The sequence below is a fragment of the Megalopta genalis genome, chromosome 17, assembly GCF_051020955.1.
Source record: "Megalopta genalis isolate 19385.01 chromosome 17, iyMegGena1_principal, whole genome shotgun sequence".
NCBI classification, from domain to species: Eukaryota; Metazoa; Arthropoda; class Insecta; order Hymenoptera; family Halictidae; genus Megalopta; species Megalopta genalis.
In genome coordinates, this window is record NC_135029.1 from 349,133 (window position 1) to 372,213 (window position 23,081).

General features: G+C 32.7%; 1 protein-coding gene across 4 annotated transcripts in view; it reads right to left on the reverse strand.

Moving 5' to 3' along the window:
• The window catches only part of RhoGEF2 (Rho guanine nucleotide exchange factor 2), a 120,329-nt gene that overhangs the window by 59,991 nt on the left and 37,257 nt on the right, over nucleotides 1-23,081 (reverse strand). For all 4 annotated transcript variants that reach the window (XM_076527238.1, XM_076527236.1, XM_076527235.1 and 1 more), the window contains 6 exons: nucleotides 22,930-23,022; nucleotides 22,666-22,859; nucleotides 22,281-22,570; nucleotides 21,219-21,398; nucleotides 21,057-21,113; nucleotides 351-486 (listed from right to left, as the gene is read on the reverse strand). In XM_076527238.1, the coding sequence (XP_076383353.1) occupies nucleotides 351-486; nucleotides 21,057-21,113; nucleotides 21,219-21,398; nucleotides 22,281-22,570; nucleotides 22,666-22,859; nucleotides 22,930-23,022 (950 nt within the window). The remainder of the gene's footprint in view (nucleotides 1-350; nucleotides 487-21,056; nucleotides 21,114-21,218; nucleotides 21,399-22,280; nucleotides 22,571-22,665; nucleotides 22,860-22,929; nucleotides 23,023-23,081) is intronic.

Below are 23,081 nucleotides of genomic sequence, written 5' to 3' on the forward strand. Positions count from 1 at the left end.
AAAAAGATATAATAGAAAGAAAACTGATACCAATTGTCTACTTATGTTAAGGAGTACAAATTTTGGAGGTAGACTCAACGTAGAGAAATCTCAGTCGAAATAACTCTAGACGCTTCCCGTACGGAGGATAAAATTCAACGCGATTTTAAACGACAATCGTATGATTATTGGAAAGAACGAAACAGTCGGTATTAAAACAATTGAGACAATTAAAAAGTTCAACACAACCGACGTGCAGACATCGTTCGATAATGCAGAGTGGCGTGAACGACAACGGGCTTGTTGTGTCTTATAACACTGTTTCCGAGACTGCTTTGTGTATTGAAATATGAATAATGTGGAAAACATACATTTCAGAAATATCTTCTCGCGAGGAAGGATTGTCCATGCTATCAGCGTGATCGGAGGCTCCGCTGTAAGCGGAAATGCGTCCTCTTTCGCTGCTACTGCGCGCGTTTCCGGCTACGCCGCTCCCGCGAAGTTCTCCTGAAAACATGAAACAAACGAGAAACGCGTTCATTAATTACTCCGATTAATACATTCTCCGCTCTAACACACGTTCGAGTAATTGCTAGCGTAAAACTCGATTCACCGTCGTTTCGACGAATATTTTTTTTTTCTGGTTTAACGCTCGACGACAATTTCGTCCGTTAATAGACGTGTGTGTTTGCATAATTCGTTGTTCAGGAAATTATACGACATTGTAAATGATTACGCTCGTCGGAAAGTCCTATAATTTTCTCCTTCCTCTCTTTTCTATTTCAATTTGTTTTACAGAGGACTTCAATATTGTTGCGACCTACAGTGGAATATTAGGTCCAAAAAGCTGGCCAAAATACGATTTTTCAAATCTTCCGCGAAATAAAGAAGTTGGCTTGTTTGAACTATTGAAATATGCGAACGACAGTGGTACCAGTATTATTATTTATGTACTCATATAGCGTTGTTTTAGAAGATTTACTTGTGTTTGTTATCTCAAGATACTGATATTTTTCTCAGTATAAATAATTTCGTATAAACATTAAAAAATCACCACTTTTCATTGCGGTAAAGTGACTTATGCCACTTTTAAAATAAACGGCACATATACAAAATGTATACCACACTCAACTCCGTCTTTTTGTTCGAGGATGAACGACTTGAATGTGAAAAAAGAAAACAGAAAATAGTGCAACAGTAGAGTTAAATTATTTTGACTGGCCTTGTTGCGCATCAAAGGCCATTGCAGACAGATTCTCCGGGTAACCAACGATTTTCAATAGTATATCACGCCACGATTTTATTTTCTTTCGAAAAACCAAAACATTTTTTTTCTGAACGTTTCAGATTCTAGGGAATTGATCGTACAAGTTGAAAAAGCGCTGCGTTCATTGCATATTTAGAAAATACATGGACAAATTAACTCCAAAGACCGTTTGTTACAGATTTAACAAACGGGCCAGATGTAGCCCAGCTCCGTTATCTAATCTTCAACGCACGTACACTCCGCAACGATACTACTGCATAAGATACTCTACTAGGTGAAGCATTTAAAATAGACCATACACAAAAAGATTCTGTCAGATGAAACTTACTTGATTTCGAGAGTAGCATATTCCGAATTCGAATACATACAGGGTATCCCAAAAATATCTCGCAATCCGGAAATAGGGGATTCCTGAGGTCGTTTGAAGTAACTTTTTCCTTAGCGGAAGTGCAATCCGCGGCTTTGTCTACGAGTTATTAACGAAAAACAGTGACCAATGAGGAACGAGATAAGTTGGTGCGAGACGGTCGAGCCAATGAGCGGAACTGGGCTTCGTGCGCTCATTTGGCCCGGTCGCCTCGCGCCAGCCGAGCTCGCCTCTTATTGGTTACTGTTTTTCCTTAATAACTCGTAAACAAAGCCGCGGATTGCATTTTCGCTAAGGAAAAAGTTACTTCAAATAACTTCAGGAACCCCCATTTCCGGATTACGAGATATTTTTGGGGCACCCTGTTAGCTATGTAGTAGATAAAAATATATCAAATTATTTAAAAAATGGAGTTTTTCCTTTATACATCCGTCTGTAAAAAAAAATTAAGAACATGGTTTTATGTCACCATCGAAACCAAACAAGTTTCGTTTGACACATTCTTTTCACGTGGTCTGTTTGAAACATCTTACCCGGTATAAAGCTGTAAAAATCTACGCTATATGAGTGGATTTTTTTTCTTTCGTATACTATACGTCTTAGTTATTTCGGGAGACTTTCTTCGGCATCATGATATAATTGATCTAAGAATTACGAAGCTAGATCACGACACAACCATAAGTGATAGAATAAAGGCAAAGTAAGAAGTAGACTGCGAATTTTATGAATTTATGAAAAAAATGAATACATGAAATTCAAAACGGTAAAAATATTGTTCTAAATGTTCTACCTTCTGTTAATATCCTGCATCTTACAGTCAATGCAGACAATTTTTTTTTTTACTTTGCCTAAAGACCCGTACTCTAATTATAAGTAATGGGTGAAGTCGTGCTATTGTTCATTTGTATAAAATTCTACAAGAAAGAAAATAAAGTTCTAGAAATAAGTTAAAACCATAAAAGTTCCAAAACATTAGGAACAAGATCGATGCTTTGTGTTTAATTATTTACCCCCCCCCCCCCAACCGCGGGCAATGTGAAATTCGCGTTCAAAATATTTCGTAAAATTTATCAAAAATGAACTAAATTCAAAAAATTTGTTTAAATTTTTTATTTCTTTGTTTCTTTTTTTATATCATTAGTTACATTAAAAATGCGATTGCATATCGGAAAATCGAAAGCTCGTCCGTGATTAGAGGGTTAAAATGTGGTACGAATTTAATTTTTTAAAGATGCGGTTGTTCATCGAGAACTAACAATTTCGTGGTTGTAAATGATAAAACTGAAATATACAGGATGCATAAGTTATTTTGTATAATACGAATTAATATGGTTCTACGCAACGTCTCATAGCAATGTAGCAATATAGGGACCAGAAATCGTAGACCACGTGGATTCGTTTCAGAGCTATGAATGACGACTACGCGTCTACGTTATCGCACGGACGCGATAATGAGAATTTCAAACGAACATTTCAATTGAAGTTGCTGTTTAGTGCTCTCGGGCATCGAATTAACACGGGCCTCGGTGTCTGGCATTTCTCCAAGTATCCAGCCTTATGCGGAGGCTTATCAGGTAAGGAATGCGGCTCGTGGTAAAAGCAGATCATGACAGTGCGAACGGATAGGATTGCTACATTAATCTCCTGTTAGACAAACATTCAAATCAACGGTGATTTATTACGTCAATATCCTTTTAAAATCGGTAATAACCGTGATATTTTCTACGTAACACGTACTGTTCCAAGTAGAAGCCACAGACGTTGGCGCGTTCGCAAATTGATGTAACATGCGATTCTGGCTAAACAAAATGATTTTTCTCTTCGCATTTCCTTCTACCCGAACACGCATATATTCGAAGTACCTACTTTGTTTTTTACGTTTTGTGATATTCATACCTATTTATGATTATTTTTCACTTGTTTGCTCGTGCAGATAAAAACGCAAATGGTCTAGAAAAAATTGTAAAATAAATATATAAGCATAATAAGTACATGTATAATATATGTATATATGAATCTATAATAAGCATGAGAAGGTATTGTAATAATTTGATTTAATGAGTGGATTTCTTCCTTTTGTGTGCTAAATTGTCACACAATTTCTGCTACACATTTTTTAAAAAATGTTTTCTCAAAGGAAGGAATATATACATATAAAGTACATATATAATGCATATAGTATAATAAACATTATAATTATAATTTAGTAACTAGACAAATGTGTGCAGAGTGATCATAATTTCATCGATTCTTTAAGTCATGTCTACTTTCAGCATTATATTTAGTTATATGTATTATAACTATATCAAACTATATTCTCTATTGCCATAAACTTACATGTACATAATATACGCAAATAATATAGAAACAAGAATCATTTTGCTCAGCTAGAATGGCGTTATAGACCTCTGTGGTTTGCTAATCAAGATTTCATATTTCGCGTAAAACAGATCGAATTAAGCTCGAACCGTAAACATTCTCAAATTAGTAAGTAACACTTTAAAGAAATAATAAAATATTATTATTAATTAATAGCATATACAACTGTCCTGTAACAATATTTTATCCATATCTTATAAGAGAATAGGTTCCATTTAATAGCACTTTATGAAATTGTGAAGGCTGTTATTGAAATAAACATTGGCAACAGCCATGTCAACGACCAACGATAACATATAGATTGCATACATTGAAAGAATAATTAAAAAATGTAGATATTTTTTATTTTGTATTATTTACGATAAGTCTAAATAGCACACCGTTATAACTATGCACAATTAGGAAAACTATTGTCGAGAGCCTAGCATTTTTGTACTTCAGATATTATAACATCACGCGTTTATACATATACACTTACTGACAAAAGTTAAGAAACAACGTATTCTAAGATACATAGGTTGGAACTAAAAATAGCATAATGAGATAACACATCCCATACATCAATGATCAATGAGTTTTTTCTCATACATGCTTGTACAAGAGCCATAATTAAATTGAATCGAAGAAATAAGACAAAAGCTGCGTGACGTAAGTTAAGAAACATACATCGCTTAAGTTATATAATCACTTTTAATAAAAAACAGCGATGTGTCAATATGTCTGTAGTTTTCATAATAGTCTAATAAGATGTTGGATAACCCTTGGATTTGAGGACTGTATTGCATCTGCGTGGTATAGATTTGATTAATTAATCGAACACAAAACAGTCGAAATTTCCGACCATATTTTCGTGATTGTTTCCATTAATTCTGCTTTATTGTTAAAAGAGTGACTTGTCACCAAAATTATAAAACGATTCGATGAATATGGAACTGTTAAAACGTCACCACGAACTGGCAGACCGGGAAAAATAGATGAAAAACTAGATCGTGGAATTGCAAGAGTTTCTAAATCGAATCTATTTTACACTGCTTTTGAAATTAAAAGTCAACTGTGTCCGGAAAACATTAGTAGCAGGACAATTAGCCGTCGTTTAGATGAAAATAATCTTTTTTCACGTAAAGCATGCAAGAAACCACTTGTGTCGAAGAAAAATAGAGCAGCTCGGTTGGAGTTTGCTTGAGAACACCTTAATTGGACTACTACCGAGTGGTCAAAAATTTTATGGAGAAATGAGAGTACGTTAAAACTGCTTGGAAGCGACTCTAAAATAATATGCGACGCCCTACTGGACAACGATTTCATGTTAAATACCTAAAACCGACGGTAAAATTTGTTAGCGGCATTGTAATAGTGCGGGGTTGTTTCTCGCGTAACGGCTCCAGTCCATTAGTACAAATTAAGGAAACAATGGATAGAATTGCGTATCGTGACATCTTACAAAATCATATGCTGCCATTTGTCAATGAAAAAATGCCATCAAAGTGGTTAAGTTGGTTAAGACGTTTCTTGCAGAACAAAATATTAATGTAATCAAGTGGCCAAGTCAATCCCCGGACTTGAACCTAATTGAACATCTGTGGGATTACATTGGACGTCAGTTAGGAAGTTACTCTTTTAACAATAAAGCAGAATTAATTAATTAACAATCACGAAAATATGGTCAGAAATTCCGACTGAGTTTTGTGTTCGATTAATTGAATCTATACCACGCAGGTGCAATGCATTCCTCAAATTCAAGGTTTATCTAACATCTTATTAGACTATTATGAAAACTACAGGCATTGACGCATCGCTGTTTTTCATTAAAAGTGATTATATAACTCAAGCGAAGTATGTTTCTTAACTTATGTCGCGCAGCTTTTGTCTTATTTCTTCGATTCAATTTAATTATGGCTCTTGTACAAGCATGTTTGAGAAAAAACCCATTGATCATTGATGTATGGGATGCTATCTCATGCTATTTTTAGTTCCAACCTATATGTATCTCAGAAGATAGAGAATATACCGACGTGTATCAAACGATTACGTTGTTTCTTAACTTTTGTCAGTAAGTGTATATGTACTTATTACAAATAGACAAATTCCACAATGATCACTGACTCACTCGATTGATATTTAATTTTTAATTGCTCGAGAACATATAACTATTACGTTTTACGGGCGTCTGATCTCTCAAAGTTGCAATAACAATCTATTTTAGAAGGTTCTGTTTTTGAATGATTACATTATACATACATATGTATGTAGACACGTGGAGATACCGTGTGCGCTTACGCTTCCCGCATAGCATTGGCGACCATTTTTGTAATAGTGATTTGGGTACAATTTTTTTAATATAAGTATCTTAGTCGCTTGATTCCGTGAATGACCTTAGATAAATTCTATAACTTTACCATCGACCGTATAATTATTTCAAAATCGTTCTAAAACAATTGATTATCGGAATAATACATCTGTTCTACGTGAAAAAGTGCACGGAAGGTATCAATCATGGAAAATATATTTTGGCAAAAATCGAACAGTTATCTTTTCAGTTCGTATTAATTATTATCGAATGTTTTATAGCCGCAAAACGTATCAACCTCGAAAATATGTGAAAAGTTATTAAAATGATGATCGACGTTCGCTTAACTAATGTAGAATTTGAACCTCATGCTCAATATTAAAAAGATCAAAGTTTTCCTCTGTCTCAGAAACGCTTCTATCACGAGCATACACGTTTGTTATTTATAATTTCTTGTAGATGTGTCAATTATTGTTTGCAATTGTAGTCTTTGTTAACTACATGTATTGTAAACGTTTAGAACTTGAAAATATGAACTAAGTTTTCGTTTTCTTCAAAAATAAATAAATAATAATAATAACAAATAACATAGGAACCAAGTAAAGTAGTAACATGTGAATATGAATTCTCCTTTGAACCTCTCGAAGTACAAACAAATTTTAGTATTATGGATTATATGTTACTGTTTTCGATACGAAAACTTCAAAAATTGTTCCAAAAAAAATTGTGTTCCGCTTTCCTTGTTTTTTCCAACTTTGTTGTACCTACAAATCTACAATTATTTAAACATTTAAATAATTCTGTAATCAACTATATCTAAATGATAAAATTTTACATATAGCATCTAAATAATAAAGAACTATTAATTTTACCATTTTACAGAGTAACATGGGAAATATTATATTAGACAAAAGACTTGGTTAATTTGAAGAAAAAACATTTTACATTAATAAATATAAATGTATTAAAAAGAATATGGCTAATTACGCACTAAATAATCAAGGTTAACACGTATTCATAGAACTTCAGATTTAATTAATAAATTTCAAAAATTGTAATTTTGGAAGTATCATTCCTTTATATATATAATCGTCAACTTTTTTATTGTTCTAGTATCTGTCATAACCAAACTCGTACTAATTAAGAATCTTACGCAAAAATCGTACTCAACAAATTCTTCGAATAAAATTTTATTCGATTTAAGATATTAAAATTTAAGATATTATTATAGATTATAGATTATATTATATATTTAAGATATTATTGATTTAAGATATTTTTCGAATAAAATTTTATTCGAATAATGACTAACGTCGAATCATGGTAACCATGGCACGATCTTTTCGAAATTCGACTACGTTACAATGTAGCCAATGCTATCAACTTTAACTGTCTTTAACCCAAAAAATTCATAAATGTTATTAAAACATATGTAAATAAACTTCGTGAACGTGACTGCAAATGATGTTACAGTCTTTTCTCGCAAAAGATCCGAAAGAGAGTTGAACAAAAACGCAATTTACACTAGAATATCCCCTCAAATAGCGGAATAAATACTTATTGAAGCATCGGTAGCGCCTAAAAATATCATGGTTAAAAAACTCGGTGCTCTTGAACCCCGTAAGCAGACAGATAGTTATAGATCTGCAGGGGTTGGTATGCCGAAGGGGTGCAACGAAGGAAAAGCTTAAGTCTCGTGTATTTTTAGATAGCGCGATATAGGCGCGTGTCACAGAGGCCGGAAACCGTTTTCTGGGCCCCTCCTTCCCGTTTTCTTCGTCGTTGTTGTCGTTGCCGTCTGCGCTCGTGCCGCGCAAGATCGCTCTTATTTTCCTTCCAGCCATTCCAACGCGTGCCTGTCCCGTATGGCTTCGGTAACGACACCGAACCATTCGTCGAACATGATCGACAAATGAAAACGCGTGCCAGCCGTCGTGCATGAATTGGGTTGGCCCCGAAGTTCGTTTCGTTTTCGACTAACGTGCACAACGTGTACTTCGAGTTATATTTTAAGCAAAGAAATGATGCAGCTGATCGATAAAAGCTTAAAAATTTATCAAACATAATAACAATTTCGTTGTTTCTGAGTATTCATTTTTAACAACAGCATCAAACGTGCACATTGCGGAAGGAACTTTTCAAACAACCTCGTACTTCTCGAAATTCACGTTACGAAGAGGATTTTTGCGAATACTTCTATTCGTATTTCATTTATTTCATTTAGCAACGCTATGTGTACTGTTGTACAATCATAGTCACAACAAAAATATATGCAGCTCGCGCGATAATATCTGTGGATATTTTACATAATGATCGATTCTACATACATCGCCCATTGAAGGAAAAATATAATTCTAACTGAAGAAAGGCAAAAACGCCCAAAAAATGGTTCATTTATTAGGACAAATAAACAAGTGAACTGTGAATACCTATAAGAAGGCATTTTTTCCTGTCCAATGAACAGGACTAAACTTAATCGATTTGTTATAGAAACACACAAGAACGTTGTTACCAGATTGCGTATTTTGTGAATTCATAATATGCTGTATAAGAATATTAGCTGTGCAATGAAATACGAATATTATTTGACAAATGATAAAGCTTAGCTAATATTTCGAATTGGTTCTTTTATCGATCAAAATCATTAGAAGAGAAAATAAGCTTTCGTTGAATGTCATAGGGATATCTTTTTGACAATTATAATTAAAAATTAGAAACAGAATAATTAAAAGTTTTTCTAAAAAATTAAATTTGTCCAGGACGTCTCAGTTCATTAAATTGAAAAATACGTAACCTCATTGTTGATATTCAGCGACAATCGCTTTTACCGTTCGAATCAAAATAAACAGAACTTATTGAATCGAGAATTGTTATGTGCTCATAGTAAAGTCATATCGAAACGTATAGATGAACGAAACATTCATGAAATGAAAAGAAAGGAGCAAGTTCGTTTGCAAGATATGTATTTTGCGAACATATGCTTCTATACGCGTAATGCCTGCATCTTTGTACCTCGAGCATTTTTAGTTCTATTTCGACGTATGATTGCAGTTTTTGTAAATTAGTCGACAAATACGCGAATTCGCACGATGGTACGCAAACGGACTCACGCCAATTAGGCCTTTAATTCGTCTACATATGTAGCTGCGTGCGATTTCCACGGAATACTGATCTAATTTCGTCTTTCGCGAGTATTTGTATGATTGCAACGGTCCGGTTACACGAGATGTATCGGTGGAACGTCGATGGTGCAGAGTGCCTCGCCTATAAACTTCATGAAGACACGCCGCCGTGCACCTTGTCCGGCTTTTATAGGTGCACGAGAATTTATGAACGCGTCTGGTAACACGTCACGACTAATTTCTACAGAGCGGCTTGTTAAAACTTCGCGCAGATCTCGTTCCGAACTTTTCCACCGGCCAAGAACTTTCTTCCTACCGGAAACGCATTCTTTTGCCGGAAGCAGTGAACTTTCGAGAACGTTGGCCAACATTTTCATACGTGGTAGAATATTTACGCGATCATCGAACAAGCGAGAAACAACCGAGAAATAAATAAATCGTTACAGTGGACAAAAGATTTTGCGATAATATTTTTTAAGACTGGACTAAATCACTTGAACTTTTTGGAGATGTTAGAGGGACTAGTTTACTACGTTATGAATGAAATACATTCTTTTAATTTTGCTATTACTTTGATTGAAAAGAAATGAAAAAAACACTCGTTTTTTAATCTTTTTATCTGAGCCTATAACGAAAATGTATAAAACGCGTCTTATAGATCTCCGTAACTTATACGTAAAGATTGCGAAAATCGCAGTTTCATCACAATTTTTGACATTTTCAGAAATCTACAGTTTTTCAAATCTTTCAACGCTTGTAGTTTCACTTGGCGTTAACCAATTTCGATAAAATGTTCAGTACGCACATAAGTTGCCGAGATATGCAGCATTTTCGTTATAGGTTCAGATAAAAAAAATTAAAAAGAGAAACTTTTTTACTTCCTTTGTCATTAAAGGCAATAGCAAAATTAAAAAGATATATTTTAGTCATTGTACAGTAAACTAGTTACTGTGACATCTCCAAAATTTAAAATCATTTAATCCAGTCTTAAAAAAGTTATTGCATTTTAAAAGGTATTACGAACACTTTTGTCCACCACCGTACATATTCAACGATTGTTTCGCAAATATTTGACGAGTTAATCATCGTCTGGACAATGGCAAATCACATTTCGGTGTCCCATTGTGTTTTTAATACAGAAATAATTAAATTGTAGTTGTTTAGCGTTTACATTGTGCATACCTATAAGCAATCTACTACAGTTTAAGTTGAAAATAGCTTCTTCGCATCTTCCGACTACAAAATGGCGTGCTGTGTTGGAAAATAGCAGCGAATAATTCGAGGATAGCGCAGGTTACTGACTTCAAAGGTAAATATTAATTTAGCACAAGACAGCAAAAAATTCTTGTATCGTCCGACGGTGCACGTTAAGGAAACAAACACGATTTTGAATCTCAAATTTCAAAAGATGCTCAACAAAATATTGTTAGCAAAAATTGGATTACACTATTTGCAGCATATAAACGGGTTGTTCAGAAAGTTCAGTGCAGAAAGTCTGTAAAATCATATTTTAGAAATAAACTTACGTAAAAAATTAATTCAGAACTAGATTTTTTTAACATAAATTTAAATTCTAATAAATTTGTAACATAAATTAAAATTATAATAGATTTTTTAATATGTACTACTATAATAACTAGAAACGAATATATAATTACGATCTTTGAAAAATTGTTGATCTTCGAACTCCTGTGACATTCAGTAAAAGGAATTTTAAAATATTTTGTGTCCAGGTCGTGTAAACAGAGACTTGGCTCTTTAAAATAAGCACAAATAGATCGTTGTAAGACTGTTTGACACAAAAGTACAAGAGTTCAAAGTTCGACAATCTTTCGGTTATAATTTCGTTTTCCTACAATTTTGTGGAGAAGTTCGCGTGCTATAATATAATATATATAATATATAAATTAAATATATATATATATATTATTGAATATTTACTTTGTAATAATAAGCCAAAAGTAAATATTCAATAAAATGCAACAACAGTATACATATTAGACAAATTACTATATCATAATTTGAAACCGTTCTCATCATTATCTAATAAATTTGTCTGCGTACAATAAATACGTGTAAATAAGTTTCTTCGTTAATAAAGATTTGAAATAATAACAAAAGTTTTACCCGTTAACATCAATAAACTATTATTATTATGAAAATATACGATCGCCTTTTGTCAAATAATTAGATGCCCGTACTAATTAGTATGTTCGACAATTTAAACATGTTTATAATAAAACGGCTCGCTATACAAATTTTCAGAAATATTTACAACTTTTATAAAAAAAATTCAAATTACTTTTAATAAATTACCCTCCGAATAAGAAAAATTTACCGGATCCGCGAAGTTTGGAGAACAAGAATGTATTGAGAATGATGCCGTAAGTGAAATAGTAGTAAACATAAGCGAATACATTGAATTTATGATCGGTCACGGACGATGAGAGTATTTTTGGGACAAACCTGGATCTTTCTGAACGGCAATGACTTCCTTCGCGTCGGTGTCATCAGGCTTGTTCGATGAATCGGTCTCGTTATAAAATGCACTGTCGTTCAAATTCTCACAACACGATGACACATTCAAATGATCCAAACCGACAATTATCGCTGTCTCTATGATGTCGCTTGGCTCGCGAGTTTTCCGCACGGCGGAAAACGTTTCCCATACTTTTCCGGCAATCGAACCTTTGCTCGTGTGAGGTATCACGTTTCTCTGCTTGATCGTTTTCAGCTTCGTTTTCTTTGTAACTTTGTCTTTGCTAACTTTCTCAAGCACCACGGACGAACCTAATTCGATCGATACATCTTTCTAACGTTTCAGAGCTCAAAGATCCAAGTCCACTTAGAACTCGAAGAATCTCCGCGCTTGACATTGAAATCTACATCTTTCATTCTTTCGAGTATGAGCAAATTGAAATTACTATGTTCTTTTTAAAAACGTTTACTTTCAATTAGGACACGCGAAACTGTTCAACTTGTTAAGCAATAGGTATCGATCGAAACGATGAAAAAACCTTATTCTATCGATACTTCATATTTCCAAATCGTAATTTAATTTGAAGTGCTTCGATGCACTTTGTATGATCACGTGTAACATAAAAGTCACAGCAACGGAACATTTCGCACAATGTTATTGAAGATCTATATTAATTTCGAAACGATATCTTTTTTTAAAGCAGAGTGGAAAATTAAAGCAAGTCATTATTTACGCAGAAACTATGAGAACTGAACAATAAAACAATATATCAAATGTATGACTTGCTTTCGCAATCACCAATATAAGAGTCAAAAGTCACCCGTTCCAGTCAACAAATCCACCAGCAACAACAACAATAACAACAATAATAATAATAATTCTTGAAGTCCGAAGATAATCTGGGTTGGCTTTTATCTTACGAGTAGACGGTGGATCTTGACGCGAAATAAGAACTTTCCACATCATTTATAAGAAACTGAAGGTTAATTGAAAATAAATTTCTTCATCGCTGTATAATCCGAATTTTCTTAAATCGATATAGAAACATTTCTATACTTCGAAATTAATAATTCTGTAGACACAAATGAACGACGAATTCAAAAGTAAAAGTTGAACATCGCGTCTTTGCCACATAATCGATAAAAATTCAGTTAAATTGATAAGCACGACAAACGAGTGTGCGACTTCGAGGTTATACCGAATTATATGAAAGTTTAGTTCCAAAACATTGTTAACACAACGTAACGAAAAGCAAGAAAAAGACGAATCGATGATCGAAATGCATACAGCCAAAGCTACTTGGTTCGAAGTGGACGGATTCAGTTATTCGCACGATCTTTACCGTTACCCTTCAGCTTCCGATTCAATCTGTTCCTGTATCTCTCCGACGAGAGCCTGAAGCTAGCAAAGCCGGCGATCAGGGGCGAGGGGTTGGTGGTCGTCGGGTAAGGGTTGCAGTCCGGTTCCCCCTCCAAGGGGTCGCGCAACTGTTGCACCTCGACCATGTGCACAACTTTGAGTTCTCTGCACCGTCGAGGAAATAATCGGGGCGGTTTCTCTACTTCTCGCGGCAACAACCGAGCTGACACTAATTTCCCTCGAAGCTGCTCACGCTTCTTTTCCACGGAGACTGCCGTTGGTTTCCGGTTAGACCCCACCAGACCGCTCCCCCGCTCGTTTTACAACGTCGGCCGCGTGTGTGCGTGTCCCTAAGCCGTGCCACGGAGATCTACAGGGTGTGCGTGATCTCGATCTTCGAGACCCTCCAGATTAACCCCTTAGGGGACAGATCTGGGACGATCTTCGCGTTCACAAGGTATTGATGTGGTTAAAGTCTGTCTTAGAGGGTGGAACACGTCTCCTGCCTCTAGCTTTCTTGCAACCCTGGCACTGGCCAGACTTCAATTTTCCTCTGTTTATCGATTACTTAACACATTCGCTGCCAGCTACGCAAACAGAAGCTGCTCGATCTGCACCCTTCGTTTCCGTGACCAGATTATTTTCATGCTTAAGGTAAAGGTGTCAATTATGAAACGTCTCACTATCGTAACCCCTCCCTCTTAAAACGATAGCACAAATAATGCAATAAAAAATAGATAGAGCATACGAAGCCCACATCTTAATCCACATCTTTGAACATTGTTATTTATAAAGTCACTCGTGCAAATATCGTTATGTAACGATCGGCTGTAAAAAAGATATCTATTCAAATGCGGGGGGGGGGGCTTCTAAGTAAGAACATACAGTTCCAGATCGGGTACTTCAATCTTTTTCATTGTACCGATTAATGGAACTCGGAGACATATTGGGTACACGCTTGTGCTCTACTATTTCAATCGTATTATTTTTTATTCACATTAAATAATTATTTTAAAATCCATTACGTAGTCTAAAAATATCGATCTATCGAACACTAGTATGTAACAGTAAATATTCGACAATAACATTTTTAAATCGTAATCAAATCGACGATAAACGGACAAAATTTTCAGAATAAGGGAAAAGGCGCCATTATGGAACACTTCTCAAGAGATATAAGATTATCATCAATTATGTTATGTTATGTTAATTATATTGTTATATTATGTTATATTTATTATGTTACGCTATGTTATCTTAATTATGTTATGTTACGTTATGTTAGGTATGTTATGTTACGTTATGTTAATTATGTTGTGTTATGTTAATTATGTTGTGTTATGTTATCATCAATTATGTTACTATTGAATAATTATACTACTGTTCGATAAACTGATGTTTCTAGATAACGTAATGAACTTTAAAACATCTATTTATTATAAATAAAAAATAATATGAATAAAATAGTGAAACATGAGTCTGGAACATCGTTTTCGTAACACATTACCGTGTTTCATAACTCGGGACAATGAAAAAATTAAAGTACGCTTAGAAACACCCGTATTCGAATAAACATTTTTTTAACAGCTGATTGTTACGTAATAGCACTTCTGCGAGTGAATTTATAAAGAACAATGTTCAAAAATATGGGCATAATTTTTACATCCATTTTCATATATACGCTCTATCTATTTTTATTGTATTGTTTGTACTACTGTATCAAGAAGAGGTCACGATTTAGCGGTGTTTCATATTAAGTACTTTTTATCTTACAGTTTGTTACTTTCTAACAATCTGCAGCTGAGTACAGGAAGTTTCTGCTATTTCTATGTATGTGAATTATCAGAAATGTTACATATCAGTATAACGCTTACAATCATTAGTAGTCTGCGAATCTTATGCATTTATAACAAAAATGGCGAGGTCGAATAGAAAACCGTAAAGATATTAGAAAAATTTAATAACGTCGTTTCGTTGTTTTCGACTCATTAAATTTATTTTGAAAGGGGAAATATATTTTCATTGAATTTCTATCTCTGACGACAAACTTAGACAATTTTTATTTTGCATGATGATCCGCAGTCCGGCCATTAGTTCTTTTAAAAAATTTTAAACTTTTAAAAACTTTAAAAAAATTGAAAATTACAAATGCGTACAGAAAAAATATATTTTTAAATAAAATTTGTATGACAAATTTATAGGTGCATAAAATTCCAATAACGTGATCATTGTTATCAAACCGTTTTCAGCTAAAAAATTTGAAATTGCGTAGAACTACGTTTCCCATGTTCAACTAGAGAATTTGAAATGTCGCAGAACTATATTTCCCATATTCTGAATGAATTCTTGAAAATCTACAATGTCATCCATAATTCAAGGAATTATTTGGATAATATAATGTAACCAGTTCATTTGAAATCATTATTTAAAAGAAAATTATCGAGCTTCTCTCAGACAGAGTTTAGCCATTAAATATCTATTAAGGCGTCGGTATGGTTGGACCATAATATATCCCACCAATTTTTAAATTATCAACCTGCTTTAAATAAAATTACAACAATAACGATAATAATAACAATAAATAACGCATATCCTTCTATTTGTTTATAATATTATTCATAAATGTATTATTTGAATTAAAAATTTCTTTATTAAAATTATTGTTCTAAACATTTTGTGCAAGGAAATGATTGATGTATGTAATACTGCACCATAGTGCAGTATCTAACTTACGTCATATTTTTATACCACACTGACGCCAAGTTAATAGGCTTCTGATAAATAAAGTGTTCACACTGTACGTACCAAGCATTCGAAGTAATTGGAATGATTTATCTATGAGAAATGACCGGACTGGATTTATTTAGATTGTGCCAATCTCTATTGTAAGTTGTGTTTGAATAAAGAAACCTATTAAATCGTTTTCTATGGATGTATCTTTATAATTTGAGCAATTATAATCCATTTGTAAAAAGAAATATATATAACTGATCATTTTATCGACGCTGGTAGGTACTGTGTTAATTCGCTGCACTTAATTCATTTGCGATCGCTGTGGCTTCTTTTGAATTTTAATGTATTGTATCGAATAATAATTTAGTGATTAATTGATCTTCAGTTGGTAGCGTCCATACATTTTGAAAGCGTCAAACACATCAGATAACGTCATTCCACAACGAACAAGTTAATACGTGTATAGTAATTGATATAATAAATTAATAAAGTAGCTTGCGGCCCTCAACATATGTATTCGTATTCTCGTGAATTAATAAGAAAAAGAAAAGCTCTTCGTTTTACTATAAGTACGAAATAATAGTCGCTAGCATTATGTTACAACGATGACAATGCTATAATATATTGCAAATAACGCATAAAACACTACATGCTATCATTTATATGAATATAAAATACCCCATACTGTCTACTTCCTAGATTTGTCTCCATTAAATTTCCATTTAGAAAATTAAACAAATTTCTTAAAAGATACTATTTTCAAAATTAAACCGCAAAGAATTTGTTTTATCAATAAATAGTTGTACAACTTTCTTATATGAAACGATGATTTACACCGGTAATAAAATATGTTGAAGTATGTGTCGAGATTTTGAAAACAGAGCATTGTCACTTTACAACAAAAAATTTTCTTTTTCAATAAATCCTAATAACTTTCCCGATATTTGAATCTTATTCATTATTCAAATAAAGATAGTTTTCCACTTGTATTACTTAATATGTATAATAGTCGATTTTAGTATTCGTAATAAATAATCTGCTTATTACTCAAACATTAAAATGTAAATTCTTTTATATGTATATAAAATGAAACCATCATATATTAAACATAAATATTACAAACGTTAGATGTTCCAGTTCGTCCCTCGTTCAATACATAAAAAGCTATTTACACATAAATAGAAAAAAACAATAAATAGAAAAGCGGATAACTTTTTCGAAATCGATTTCAAAATTTTGTTTCATAGACATACTGTATAGTAAGAGATTCTTGTAAAAATGATAATATAATTTCTGATTTATTAGAATTGAAACAAAATAAAAAGTTCATTGAAACTTTATTCGATTGTTAATTATATAGAGTTTTTTATCAGACTATATCTATTATCAAGACTATAATAGATGCATAAAAAACGTAATCCAATAATTAACTTGACTGGATAAATATATCAATTATTAAGGGAACGAAAGTTTAAAATTATTCCTTCTTCAGTTGTACCATCTGTTACGTAACATAAATCTACATACAATTTTGAACTCGAAATATTTTAATGTCTTTTCATAAAATAAATATATAATATAAAGATATAGGTAGTGTAAAACGATCCAAAAAAACTTCTTGTTGATGATAAATTATTTCCACACCCCGTATATAAACACAAATCAGCGTAACAGAGATTCTAGTCTGGTTTTCGCGGTTTCCTCTCCCCTTCTCTTCCTTCCTTCCTTCCTCTCTCTCTTATATTCTATAGAAAAGAATAGCAGACAACTAACACAGAACGTTTTGTGAAACTTCCTTATCAGACTGTGATTATTATAACAGTACCGCTCGATAGGAACCACCCACACTCGCTAGTTTGACATCAAGCACGTACAATCGGTTACGCATCTAAATGTTTCTACGATTGTTTTTCCTAAGAAGTATAAAATGCACATATATAAGAAGCACTAAATGTAAATTTCAAATGTTCGTTCATCTCATAAAAATAAACTGAATATCGTCAACGCTATGAATATTATACAGCATACATAGTATTGGAAAAAATATTCTAATGACAATCTAAAGGTATTTTTGAAAATTATTAAATTATCCATTTAATTTTTGTTTGTTTGAATGAGCTTATAACAATCTAAAATCGTGGATAAATGTAAGTTAACATTTGTCTCTATATCTAATGGAATGGAATCATTAATGGAATCATTAACAACTTTTATGTGCAAAATCGTGCATCCGCACTTACATTACATTTTATACGTTTAATAACTCTGATTTAGCTTCTTGTGCTCGCTAATCGAAGATATTATATTATACACTGTTTAAAAAAAAAAAAACTTTATCGAGCAGATATATCAGATTAGAAGAAAGAGTACATTCTAAACAACCATTATGCACCATCACAAATTGTATCACTATTAATAACCCTATATCAAAATTGTAAAATTTTTATCACCAAGAACATGCACATGGATATATATTTTCACTAAGATAATAAATTTCACTGTTAATTCTTAATGGAGGAGGCTTTAACTAAGCAGAAGCTTCTGAATAATGATTGGTATAACTTGTGTTGTTCAATACTTGTATGAAATAAAGCCAGTAAACTCGCGATAACGAATCATGTGAATAAAGAAGAAAAAATGACGTGTGAGTTATATTTACATCGCTCAATGAGCATATGCCAGTGCCACATAACAATTTAATGTATATCTGTATTAGCACTGTAGATTAGATCTCCACAGGCCTCTTGGACTCGTTATTTATATTTGTTTACCGTTAATCTTTTACTTAATCCATTACTCAAACATTAAAGGAGATAATGATAAAATTATACTTAAGTAAAGTCGATAACATACAGTGTGTTCGAATAAATATGTCAAATACTTTAAGGGAAGATCCAATAATCCAATCTTAGACGAAAATAAAAAGTGACGACTATGCTATAACAATTTTGTTTTCAAGCTATTAACAATTAATATCAATCAACGCCAGTGAATCAGGTATACGTCTCATACAGTAAGTCATTATCAGCGATCTTCCTGAAGTGATTTACGAGCGGCACTATTGCTGAATCACAGAGACTTATTATTGTCAATATCTTGAAAACAAAGTCATTACAGTAAAATCATCATTATTAATTTTAATCTTAGGTTAACGTGTCGAATTGCCCCTGGAAATATTTAACACTCGTAGTTGAACACTCTGCTTACTATATTGTATTATTTAGACTTGTAGAATCATTTTTTGAAATGTCTATTGCATATAACTCAACATTCTGTAATGTTGATTTTTCCTCTCAAAGTCTTATTAAAATTGACAGAGTTATCTCTCTCTGCTAACAGCACATTGATTGACGCGAATAAACATACTCTTATCGCTAACAAAACATAAAGGAAAATAATATTTGTAATTTTCTCATTCAACAAAGAAATGAATTTCTTCGGTATCATAAATTAGGGGAACAGAATAGATCTAAAAACATCAATGGATATAAAATCCCTGGCCAAAAAGATTAGGACTATTTATAATTGTCCTGCGATAATCGTAGGATTAAATGGTCAGAACGTATTTGAATACTAATTTTTATGAATTACTAATAAGGCTTTGCAAGTTATATGATTCACCCTGTATATTCGTACATACATAGTAATAATTTGTGTTTCCCCCTTTACCTTTATTATAGCATCCACACTTTCCGGCATAAACTTTTTTGTGCTTTGTCTTATCGTATTCATTATTTCGAAATGATTTTGCAAAATATCCAACAATTTTTTTTTAGATCAACCATTGTCGTGACAGATAGAAACGTATACAAAAGTCTTAAATAAATTCCAGACATTTACTTAAATTAATACAATATGTCTATAGTGTGTATATATATACATATTATGATACATACAAATTATTAATATGTACGTATGTAATATATATGTGCTTAATAAGTAGTTAATAAATATTATTATTAAATTATATTCTGACCTTTTAATTCTATGATTATCGTGACAGCAGGAAATGGATTGTCACAATTTTTTGGTCAACAATTGTGTACAAGGTATCTTATTTTAATCATTAATATGCGATTATCTCCAAAACTATATATTCGTTACTTTAACAAACATTTCATCCGAAACTTTTTCTATTTCGAGGAGGGCGTAAACCAGTTATTTTATTTGTACGTGTACACCGAAAGGACGCACAAAGATCATCGATATTTGTTTTAATAGAATCACATAATTTGTATGCACGATTCGATGCTCCTCAGAATTTTGAATAAGAATGTATTAACGAACAAAATAACGGCATTGTTTATGTCCCCCTCGAAATAGAAATAGTGTCGTATGAAAAATATTTTCATATAACAAATAACTCTGGAGATAATCGCATATAGTGATTAAAATGAGACACCATGTATTATATTTAATACATACGATTTATTTTGTATTTTATTTGGAAAATATCAATGTTTATTGATATTTGCACTTGACTCATAAATTTTGCAACTAAACCGTGATAAACACATAATCTCTGATAATAAGCTTACACATCTTTCTATGAGTCACGAGAAATTGCTTCAAAACAGAAAAATGTACTTCCATTCCGGAAAAAGAATAACCTAAATAATGGACTTTTAGATAGATAGTACTTATTAAATAGATTAAAAGATTTCAATAAACATGCGTTAAAAAATTAATACTTTCAAAGTTTTCTTTTATTTTATTATTGTATATTTACGATCTATTCTTAAGTAAAATATTAAGGATTGCAAGAATATTATTGCCGAGTGATACCTCTGCTCACGTCAAACTCTTACATTCCATTTTCAAAGTTATGTATACATTTTTGTTTCGATTAAAGGAAATGAAGAATTGTTTTCCCAACTTTGAAAATATTAATTTTTCGACCTATTATTTAAACTTTTTTCATCCATTTGACAATTATATGTAGGAGATTGGAACCCCCTTTGCATAACCTTATATGTATATCAATAATTCATAAAGAGTCTAGAATTGTGAAAGCAGCAAATACAAAGACGATTTTTATGACACAAAATATTTAACTTAAAAATATAAATAAATAACTTGCTTACCATTTTCTCCATCTGTAAGTGCGCCAGCATCTTCTTCACTCTTCTTAAGTTTATCCACTGCAATGACAAGATATTTTGTATTAAACAGAAAATGGAAAACAATTCTACATCAGTTGAACGTTCAGTGACGTAGAACATAAACACTAATATTCGTATACTTACCATGCAGCATATGATTTTGAGAATGGTGATGGTGATGAGACGATGGAGGTTTCCTCTCTGGCCTTATACGTTCCATCAATTTGCTTATACGGTCGTTGCCTCTTTCCTTTCTAACTAATGGCCCAGGACAATTTTCTTCTACTACGCGAACACACTGGCGATGTACACTCAAAGAACAATCTGTAATGAGAAAGATTTATTACATTTCATATTAAACTATTTTGTTTAATAAAGAATTTTTTGTATTGAATTTACAAGGAGAGACCATGGATATGGAAATCGCTTTTAGGATGAGACAGGATATAATTTGTAGTATACATATAGTGTAATAGTAGCATCACACCGTTCGTTAAAATGAATTTTTGTTCTTGAGATATCTCACTTTAAAGTTTTATTATAAATATAGGCAATGTGTTAGTTCCACCATAGACACTTTGTTAGTTGTACGTATCTACACTTTTGATGATGCAGCAGATCTAACAGACAATGAAAAACCGGCTTTTAAAAATATAAATGATGTTTGTTTTTCAAACAATCAATTGTTCAATCAATTTGTAAATGTGACGAAAATTTAGCATTTTTTATATGGTGTTGCATTGTTTCATGAATGGCGTTCCGAGAATTTATGTTTTCCATGCTTTTATGGTACGTACCATCCCACTAATTGTAAGAAATTATGTATGTGCTTTGAAATGTAAACATCATCAGAAGTGTAGATACTGCTCGTCCACGAGAAGATGGCATAGAGAAACTTCTCCACCACCTAATATCCCATCTACTTACTATACACAGACTACACCTAAAAGTGAGGTCTCTCCGTACCCCACTGTCGACATCTGGGTCATTTTCTCGTGGACAGGCAGTACATACTACTAACAATGTCTCCACGGTCAACATTACCTATACTTATAAGAAAACTTTAAAGTGAAATATCCCAAATCATTTTGACAAACAGTATAAGGGTATATTATCGCTTTTAAGATAAGACTGGATATAATTTGTAGTACATATATATACACTCATGATCTCTCCTTGTTAGTTTACATGTAAACATTTACGCACCACTACATAAATATCCTTGAGGTCCAATTCCACCAATGATAAGTTGACAATGGTTACAGTAGGTAATAGTAAAGTACTGATTAGCAATAAAATGATGCCCCCTGATTGTCATTTTCCTCGTTTTCCCCGTAAGCAAACGTGCCTTGATGTTTGACTTATCTTTTGCAACGAAAGTAGGTACTCGATCTAAACCGACGGTTCGCACTTGGAAAATTTTCGTTAATATTGTTGCCAGACCAGCTGCTGTTGTAAACTGCCGTAAATCTACGTTCTCTTTTTCTATATCTTCTCTGAAACATTTCATAAATAAACAATAATGTAATATCAAATACCAATATGACGTAATAAATCTTTCTATTAAAAAGATACAAATTAAGAATCTTACAGGTAAGGCTCCATCTTAGGTAACAAGTATGTTTCTATGATTTTTGTCTCTCGTGTCTTATCTGACGCACTCTCATCCAATTGTGCATCGCTTGGGCCAAATAATGTACCCAAGCCTGCAGTTCTTTTTTGTTGAAAATCTGCAAGTTGTTCGTTTAGCTCTTCCTTCGCCCGCGTTCGTGCTTTCCAGAAAATCTATAAAAAAAAAGATGTTTTGAATGCTAGTGATAACTTGTTAGTACCAAACATGCAATGAAATACATACCCTTCGCAGTATCTCTTCTTTATCAGATTCTTTTAAAAGAACATCATCTATTTCATGTGCTACGTTTTCGTCTACATTATGTAGACGAAGAGGCTAAATGAAAAAGTTTTCGATCAAAAATATCTCCAAATTTTATATCTTTCAAAGATTTA